Source organism: Haliotis rufescens, unplaced genomic scaffold (assembly GCF_023055435.1).
Source record: "Haliotis rufescens isolate VD_foot unplaced genomic scaffold, xgHalRufe1.0.p SCAF_88, whole genome shotgun sequence".
Taxonomy (NCBI): Eukaryota; Metazoa; Mollusca; class Gastropoda; order Lepetellida; family Haliotidae; genus Haliotis; species Haliotis rufescens.
Genome location: NW_025964381.1, coordinates 428,838 through 439,123, shown reverse-complemented (window position 1 = coordinate 439,123; position 10,286 = coordinate 428,838). Strand labels below are relative to the sequence as shown.

The 10,286-nt window shown below is 40.9% G+C and overlaps 1 protein-coding gene across 1 annotated transcript; it reads right to left on the bottom strand.

Moving 5' to 3' along the window:
• Positions 1-5,588: 5,588 nt before the first annotated feature.
• On the bottom strand, positions 5,589-10,198 carry LOC124114575 (COMM domain-containing protein 2-like). The gene is made up of 5 exons (XM_046475198.2): positions 10,034-10,198; positions 9,717-9,794; positions 9,409-9,491; positions 8,245-8,418; positions 5,589-7,162 (listed from the first exon to the last, which is right to left on the bottom strand). The coding sequence occupies exons 1-5, from the start codon at positions 10,098-10,100 to the stop codon at positions 6,965-6,967; spliced, it is 600 nt and encodes a 199-aa protein (XP_046331154.1). The 5' UTR covers positions 10,101-10,198; the 3' UTR covers positions 5,589-6,964.
• Between the last annotated feature and the right edge of the window lie 88 nt (positions 10,199-10,286).

The window sequence follows — 10,286 nt, the reverse complement described above, 5'->3', positions numbered from 1 at the left end:
GCCACGCCCCCTGGGTCTCGACGTGAAACTGGCACAAGTCGCAGTACCATGTGACCACTCTTGGCCACGCCCCATGCGTCTCGACCTGAAACTGGGCCCCATGGACTTGATCACGGCTGTGTTGGGGCAAATCTGGAATCTGGAATCCAAACCAGTATTCCGCCAATTCATCTAAGAGAGATAACTCTGCACCTGTTAATATTCCGTAATGTTTCAGTGTGTTTTCGACCTATGGTCCTCAGATCGAATCCCGGTTCTCCCTGATTATATTTCTTTCTTTTACCTCTATTAAGAATCTTGCAATTCCATTGGTTAATCCGTTCCACGTGACAAAACAATACATTTCTTTGTAGACCCCCAAATCACGTGACAGACACTGACCTTGAATATCATTCGTGACCAACTCGTGTTATTCCGGGACAAGCCGCTGTTTTACCATCTCTTACAGCTTATAAATATTTCATTAATAAATGTCGATAGGTTCTTAAGATCTCTAGCGTTTGGGTGGACAATAACCGCTTAAAAGCATAAAGATTAGTCCATCTATTCTGTTAAGTGATATACAAGTCTATGTTTTGACAGAGCCTGTGATCTAAATAAATAATGAAATTCATCATCAACTGAAGGAGAGCTGCACAGTTCACGTACACGATCTTCCTTCTTTACATTGTTCTAACGTCTGGTAAGTTATGGATACATATTCTGAATTTTAAGATTGGGACATAAATATTTGGGTCTTAAAAGTATCTTTTTAATTTTGGCGTCTCTGTCAGATATTAATAAAAATAACTCTTAGAACTCAGTGCCTTAGTACTTATCCATTCTTGTACCACCTGATCCACTGACACCCCGCCTATACCTCAGCCACCAGCCAAGCTGTATTTCATATATATAATGCGGTTGTTGAAAATACTCGTTGGTCCACAATAATGTAACATATTTTCAATACATATTAGCCAAGTATAGCTTACTTCACAATTCTGTTTATACAGTGATAAATCATTTGGGAAAGTTTCTTATCACACGTAGGTGTTGCGATATTAGGACAGAACGTAATTCCACATTTTGAGGTAGTAATGTTTACAGGTTCCTAATAACATAGCCTTTGTTTTGGCAATGTTAACATCTATTTCCATTTAGTGCAGTATTTGTCTAAACGAGTAAAGGGTTTTCTGTAAATCGTCGGGGCATCTACAAATTAGCATACAGTGATATTATAATTTGTAATAATAGCATTAAATCATCACCAAGATTATTATCAAGATTTTACTCACAAGAGAAAGATAATCTCGTTTCACCACAGGACACCTAAACATGACAATTATTTGTATGTACCTTGTCTAAGGACAGACGGTAAAACGGTCGGGTCGTTTGTGTCGAGCCCCGGACGAATCGAACTATTGATCTGGTTTGTTTGTGTGTTGTTGTTTTTTATGTTTAACGAAGCAATATTCCAGATATATGACGGTGGTCTGTAAATAACGAGTCTGGACCAGACAATCCAGTGATTGACAGCATGAGCATCGATCCACGCAATTGGGATTAGATGACATGCATGAACCAAGTCAGCGAGCCTGACCACCCGATCCCGTTCGTCGCCTCTGGTTCCCAGAAGTTAAAGACAAGTAGGTTCAAGTTTGTAACTACATCCTGATCTTCTCAAAGCACGGTAAGATAAACACAAACCCTGAGATCCAGGATTTCGGGGTGCTCTGATCGTTTCCTTATTCCAAACACATTCAGTTTAAGTGAGTGAGTGAAATTAAACGTCGCATCGGCATAATGTCAGCTTTATATACACCTTTTCATAAATATCGCACCACACATTTTAAAGTAAAAGTAGAAAATATAATTTTCGTTTTTTTTAAACTACAAGTACATATTTCATATACTACTATACACCATCTGTGAACATAATATCACAAACACACCCTTTTCCGAGCTGCACGTGCATGCTTACGTTGAGCATGCTTGTACCAGGGGTCGGTTTGCTAAAAATGCAGTATGCACATAGCCTCTTTTGGCGTATGTCATGATGGCAGACACAGCTAGAATTTGGTTTTAGGCATAAATTAAGCTTTATTTTAACCAACCAGTGGAATGCACAAGCGTCCAGTGCCTCTGAACCAAAGATGGCAAATTATTGGTATGCACCAGACTGGCATGTCATGTGCTATTGGAGCACAACTGAACATTAATCACACTGTCATCAGCAGGCTAATACGTAAGCATACTGCTTCCGGTGAAGTGAAGGATGCACCGAAGTATCGACGTCCCAGATGACCAATGACAGGGAAGATCGTGCTCTCGTACGCCAAGCCAGACGAAGCCCAACGTCTACTTGTACACAGCTGCGACATGGATGGCATCCATACAACAGAGTGTCCATCAGCACCATCAGACAACGCCTAAATTCTGCAGGATTGAGAGCGAGACGACCAATCAGACGTCCACTCCTCACAAATCAGCACCGCCATGTCCGTTTAGCCTGGTGCCAAGCACGTGCTCGCTGGAACCTCGAGGACATGGAGATGGATCCACTGGTTCCGATGAAAGCAGATTTTTGCTGCATCATACAGACGGGAGGGCACGTGTTTGGAGGCAGAGAGGCACAGCATATGATCAGAGGAACATTCAAGCTGATGTTCCATTTTGGGGTGGATCCGTCATGGTGTGGGGGTGTTGTTCCTACGATTGTAAAATTGACCTCATCACAGTTCCCGGAACACTGAATGGACAGAGGTACCAGAACTTGATCCTGGACGGTGCTGTTGTGCCTCATTCAGATAACCATGCTCTCGCCACACGTCCAGACTTCATGGACGATAATGTCGGACCACATCGTGCTCGAGCTGTTGTTCAGCATCTCCAACACAACACCATTGAGACACTACCCTGGCCTGCCAGAAGTTCAGACATTAACCCTATTGAGCATTTCTGGGACATTTTGGGACGTAGGGTGAGAGCAAGGGATCCTCCAGTTCAGAACCTTCAGGAATTGACCCATGCAATGCATGATGAGTGGCAGCAGATCCCCCAACAGAGATTCAGACGTCTGGTGACCAGCATGAGACGGCGTGTAGAACATGTTATCCAAGTGCGAGGCGGTTACACCAGATACTGAGTTAGCCAGTCATTGTGGACCTTACTAGTGTGTTCGACATTAATGAAATGTGGACTGTGCTGTGTGTCTGTTGTAACGACTCCGGCAGCCATACTTATTTCACCTTATTTCACGGTGATTTTAGTGAACTTTAGTTTGCTACAATTAAACCCTCAATTAGTGCTCAAATTCGGTCTTGTGTTGTCAATTTTCTGACTGAACGCTCACATGAGGACATATAAACAGTTTAATGTGCTTTTCTAAGCACCATTTTTATGAGGTTAAAGATCCAGATTTACTTAGTGAAAAAAAGTGGGTGGTGCGATATTTATGACGAGGTGTATAGGAACGCAGTCAGATTAAGAAAGTATAAATTATTTAGTGAGTGAGTGAGTATGGTTTTACGCCGCTTTTAGCAATATTCAAGCAATATCACGGCGGGGGACACCAGAAATGGGCTTCACACATTGTACCCATGCCGGGAATCGAACCCGGGTCTTTGGCGTGACGAGCGAACGCTTTAACCACTAGGCTACCCGACCGCTCCACAAATTATTTAGACAGAGTGGGGTTGTACGAGAGGGTGTACTGTGGGTTTCAGAATCATTGCACTTATATAGCGACGCGCATTCATGTGTGCGTGCGCGTATACTAGTCCGGACGAATTCCGATTTACTTACCCCGCGGCGACGACTCGTTTAATACCCGACCGCCAGGCAGGGAAACAACAACTACATACATCTATTTATTCACACTCTATTCGCTCTCTATTCACACTCTATTCGCTCTCTATTCACACTCTATTCGCTCTCTATTCACACTCTATTCGCTACACCACAGAGTTGAGAAGAGGTGAGATACTTTTGACTGAGGACAGTCAACCCCACATTCAAAGGATGTATGGGAATACATTTTGTGGAGAAAATGTGAAAGAAATGGACAAAGGGTGTATTTCACGTTTTGGGGACAGAGCTTTGAATTTGGCGTTTTTCTATATGCTACCGTGACGTCATATCTTGTGGGTCACAATGTTGTGGTGAAGAACTTCGTTTTCTTCAGGGGTGCCCACTTCATGTTATATCTTATGAAGTTGTGAAGCTACATGCTTTCAATGGTTGCCATGTGTTCGAGTGAAGTATTAGTGTGTAAAAGACTGCATGTGCATATACAGGGTCATATTGTGTTTGATGGCTGTTGTTTATCTCCATTCTACGATGACTAAATAAAACGAGTGCAATATATTGAGTGTCATATCCTAATTGCATGGATTGATGCTTATGATGTCAATCACCGGATTGTCTGGTCCAGACTCAATTATGTACAGACCGCTATCATATAGCTTGAGTGAGTGAGTGAGTTTGGTTTTACGCCGCTTTTAGCAATATTCCAGCAATATCACGGTGGGGACACCAGAAATGGGCTTCACACATTGTACCCATGTCGGGAATCGAACCCGGGTCTTCGGCGTGACGAGCGAACGCTTTAACCACTAGGCTACCCGACAGCCCCTCATATAGCTGGAATATTGCTGAGTGCGGCGTTAAACAACAAACAAGCAAACAAACAAAACACACCCATCAGTGTTGAGTCCAGTGTTTTGAGTAGGTTGTTGATCTGAAAATAAGGAATCACCATCAACAAGTACCATCTTCTAACATGTATTAGTCGGGGATCTAATCATCTAATCACTAACCTTCGCTCTCCAGGCAAATGTTCCGTCCACTAAACCACATTATGACTGGAATACTTCATGAAACACACCTGTGAAGATCCGGGGTAGATTAGGTCTTCAGCTACACATGCTTCGCTGTAAGAGGCGACTGACGGGATCGGGTGGTCAGCCTCGCTGACTTTGTTGATGCATGTCATTGTATCCCAATTGCGTGGATCGATGCTCATGATGTCAATCACTGGATTTTCTGGTCCAGACTCGATTATTTACAGACCGCCGTCATATAGCTGGAATATTGCTGAGTGCGGCGTTAAACAACAAAGGAACAAATAAAGAATGATCAATTTGGTCGCTACCTACAGCCGGCATATTTAACTGGAATACCGTTCAAAGAGGCATTAATCCCAACTCACTCACTCACTTTAAACAAGGAACATGACACTACTTTGAACAATACTTCATGATGTCCCAGTGTGACAGTGGAGGACGGAAGCCCAAATTGATGCAGGTCTTAAACATCTACCACTTGATGAAACACACCAGCCCCAGTACGGGGCACACAAACCATGGATCATAGTCAGGCTTGAATTTGGGATTTAAACCCACTTTGATAGATCCTGACCAAAGGGGCATAACCCTGAACTCGGCCTACACATGTGATAATATGCATCTCATATATCTGTCTTGCTCCATATAACCAGGCATCTTATATCTATAAGTCTAGTCCAAAGCAGAGTCAGTTTGACAAAGGTTGAATATTACTATTCTAAAGACACTAATTCAGATATGAAATCACAAACAGAAACAAGTCACTTCAGAAATATATTATATTTACACATAAGTTACATACTATATGATACGAGTTCATACAGAACAGTTGTGTTCGAGGGTTCTTAGGCAAGTTTGTCCTCAGTCCATCACTAAAACATGCACTGGGTGTACATGCCTGGTGCTTGTTTAAAGGTAGACTACACTTGGGCCAGTTGGTAGGCCTTGCAAATTTCACACAAGCCCTCCCTTCCTTGAAACTGCCATCAAGGATCTGTGTGTGTTCGTTACTTTGTTCACAGATCTGTGAACACAAACTTCACACATTTGTCAATAAACAATTTGAGACTAATCTTACTTTCATTCTGCTGAGTCTTACTTAGGCTGATCCAGGAGTTTGGTGAAGGGGGTGATAATGCCAAGCCATGAGATGACGTAGCCGAGGGTGCAGTCAACATGTATGGTGTCTGAAACAAGGGGGTGGGCACCCCTGCACCCCCGCTCTGACACGCCAGTGTTTTGGGAATGAGTCAACTCGATTCCTCAAGCTCCTTCCCAGCGCGCGACACCTTCCTTACACTCTCGGTAACATCGCTGCCACCAGTGTGGGCGCGGCCATTACAAGAATCTTGAAATTTGCCCCCTAACCCCAAATGTAGTAACGTTTATACTTTTGTTTATGTCTTTGGGAATGCCATCATATTTCATTTTGAAAAGGTTTACTACTGATCATATTTTCCAGATGAATTTACTTTGTTGTTTTAATAATCAGATTGGTTCGAGAGTGCAGACTAACGGAAAATCAACCAACTTCTCCCTTACATTCTTACTATATCAATAACATGATGGTTTTAATATAACAGAAATTTAAACTGACAAACAAACAAAGTAATTTAGCAGGGGTAAGTGTATTTGGCGTCACGACAGTCGTCACTTGTTGGTAATCATAACTCCAAGCATAGTTGTGGCCACCTATCACAGTGGGGAGTTTTGACTGGTGGCAGCGATAGTATAGAGAGCTCTGCGAACGGGCTATCGCTGTGAGGAGCTTGTCGATTCCTATAGCAAGGGAGGTAACTCTTTAAAGCCATTCACTGAAGCAGACAAACAACACATTTCTCTCACTGTTTCTTTCACCCAACTGTTCATACGTTTTGTTGGATGAGTTAAAAAAATATCTTTTCATTCATATTTTCACCCTATGGTTTTGAGAAATACTCTAAACCCATCAGCCTGAGCCAGCATTGACGGAGCCCATGATATTTTGATGGCCAACATCCCTTGATGCTAACCTCTGTTCATATGGAATAAGAGGTACTCATGTTTTTAAGAGCAATATTTCTAACTCTTAGAAACATTTCACCAATAAGGAATCTCGTTAGCAATATATACAAACACTATCATGAATACAACACGGAAAATCACTTAATATTCCGGACAATTCTACGACAGTATGGCGACTTCATTTCTTGTAATGCTTCGTCTAAGACCTTGGTCATATGTAGAAGATTGACAGGATCTGTGATCATCACGTGTCTTTCATCCTTCCCACAATCCTTCAGGTGAAGTTTACACACAATCTGGGGCGTTGTTTGTCTCCGCAATGATCGCGAAGCAAGCTGCAACATAAACAAACGCGTTAGGCTAACAATAATAATAGTCTTGGTTCTCGGGCACCGCCAGCATCATCATGAAGTCAGACGAATGTTTACTTTTTATTTCCGTTTTAAAAAAACATAAAAATCCTAATACTCAACAATGCGATCCAGTATAGCACACAGTTACTTCCCCTTACATGCTCACTGCTTTACTGCGCATCTCGTGTTATGGTCATGGCGGCAATAGGAGTTTGTATGCTTGTTTATGTAGAGAGGCCCTTTCCCAGGTTGATGGTACACAATTGTTTACTTGGTAAATACTAGTTTGAACAAGCACAAACATAAAACAAAAGCCCTGCCCGCCTGCACAATATTTTCAAAAGTCATTGCCTGAGAACCAATTCTTGTATTTTTTTATCCTTAAATAGACAACAACACAACTTCATTCCAAGACTCGAAGATGATTCACACCTGCTCTAAATTTTCTGTTGTTCTGTTTCTTTATTCCATTCATAGATCATAATTCCCTATTTTTATGACAACTACACCATAATAAACTGAAACAAGGGAGACAACTCCGACAAGATAAATGCTACAGTAGAGAATCGATTACAATTTCAAGATTGATCATTTGTATGAAAATAAAATGAAGTTTTAATATCCTCAACATAACTATTGATAATAAACTACCGGCAATATAATTGACAAATAATCAGTAACAGACATCATGACTGATTCCATGATTGGTATTAAAGTGATTTAGGGTTTTAGTCCTTGTCTTTGAGAAAGGGCAGACTTTTTAAACTTAGCTTACAACATCGCAACCCACAGCTTGACTTGCATTCTTTCATCAACCAGCTGGGTGTAGACCCACTGCACCATCATACGCTCAATGATAAGTTTGACAGTAGCCGTTTTGTCCATTACCATGTCCTTTGTCACTTTGTCATATGATCAGCACATGGAGCAGAACATCGGAATCCAGCATTACCATGGTTACACTGAGAAATGTCTCAATTTAACACCTGGCTCTTAAATATGTTGGATCGAGATCGGCAACAAAACATCAGAGCATAGTGCACAGTCTCTGTTTAACTTCCTACCTGGACATCGAACCTCCACTCCAGGTCGTGGTAGTGTGGGAGGTCCATGGCCATCTCCGCCAGCGTGGCTCGGACCTCCCTCCGGTTGTCGAGGTACACCTGCAGGATGGCCTGCTGCATCTCCTCGCTGAATCCCAGACACAGGATGGAGTCTTGGAAGTCGATCTCATTCAGCTGAAGAGCAGAGCAGTAGTGAGTTGGAGTTTTACAAAGCTTTTCGCTATATTCCAGCAAAATCAGGGGACATCCGAAATAGGCTCCACACACTGAACCCATATGGGGAATCAAACCTTGCATGTGACATTCAAACACCTTAATGACTAAGCTACCCCATCACTATGGAGATCCACATGTAAATTATCAATACAATATTGTACAATGGTTGATGGTGAGTCAATGCAAGTACATCACAGATGCAGGAACGCAGTGTATTCAGGGATTCAGCATGGATTCTAAACTAAGGGAAAAAAACTATTTCGTTCTAAATTGGGATTTTTGTAAAGTTCATATTCTATTAAATTCAGAGGTATTTTGACATTGTATTCTGAGATTGCATTCAATGCAATAATGTAAAACTAAGCATTTTAATCTCGTCCAATCCAATGGCTCTGTTATCAGTGCAATACAGGTTATCTCTACAAAGCTATAAAATAAGTTATCAGTTATATATATTGACATGAATTCCAGCCCCCTTAGGCAAAGATGGAAATTCCAACATCAGTGACTCCTCCTCTTTTGTCAACCAGCTGAAAGATGCTAACCTCACAGGCACCATGGACAGCGATGACATTATCGACCTCTTCAACTAACATCCCTCTACAAGAAGCATTTGACATCCTCCGCAACAAGCTACATAATAGAATTGACGACCTAATTTTGTTGTTCTTACATGTACATATATATGCTCTCTGCCTAACAGCATTCATTCACCTGATGAAGGAGTAAGCATATACTCCAAAATGTTGTGTTTCTCATAATAAAGAAGTTGACATCGATAAATTCTCTTCCTTATGAATTTGAAAATTTTTAATTCCAATTTGGGAAATTTTAATGATATTTGCTGTTCGATTGGGAGTGAATATCAGCCCCGACTTACAGGGCAAGTTTTATCTAATTAGACAAAATATAAAACTCAGCCATTTAACACTGGAACTGGCTACCTACCATCAACTTGGAGCCCTCAGTGAGAAGGTACATCAGTCCCTCAACTCCATTTTTGACCACTTCAGGACTAACTTCCAGTTTTTCTGCAAAATTAGAATTCATGAGCAGGATACAGTGTACTAATTTTAATCCCACATAAACAGTTATATCCCTGCATCAGCAAAAATCGTTGACTTCCCTATCTTTGATTTGGAAATTAAGATGTTTGACTGCATCATTGTGATCAAACTGCTACCTAAATGTCTCATATTCTTGTGAATATTTCCAGCTGATATAATTTCATTCATAACAAAGCTTGAATATCTTACGTGATGCACTTTGATAAACTTTGGGGTTAGCTCCTTTTCTGATGAAATTCAAACTGATTTTGCAGAATTCTTGTACCACTAAAACAAAAACATAACTTGTTTATTATAATGTAATTCATATTAAATTTATGATATGAAGCTAAGAATATTGGACTTGTAATGAAAGGAAACATTTTTCGAACTTTGATACTGGACAGAATGAATGATCATTACTAATACAAAATCTTCATTATTGATTATTTTAGAACAATATCTGTCTATATTTCCTACATTTCTGCCACGCCCCCTTTCCACAAAACCACTAAGAAGTACAGTACCGTCGGTGCCGACATCGTTCAGAAAGGACAGATGTTCCTTGTGCTTATCTTCAAGTACAAGCAACATAGTTGTTTAATTTGTAAGCTTCACAACCACAAATAACGTAATTTTCACTTTAACATCACTCTTGCATGTGATTGAACGTACTACGCATGTGCAACTTATACCGGATATCCGTTTATGAAAGAAGCATTCTTATCAACAGTGTTAATACAGCAGTAATAATAATATTAAAATATTATAAACTATGCT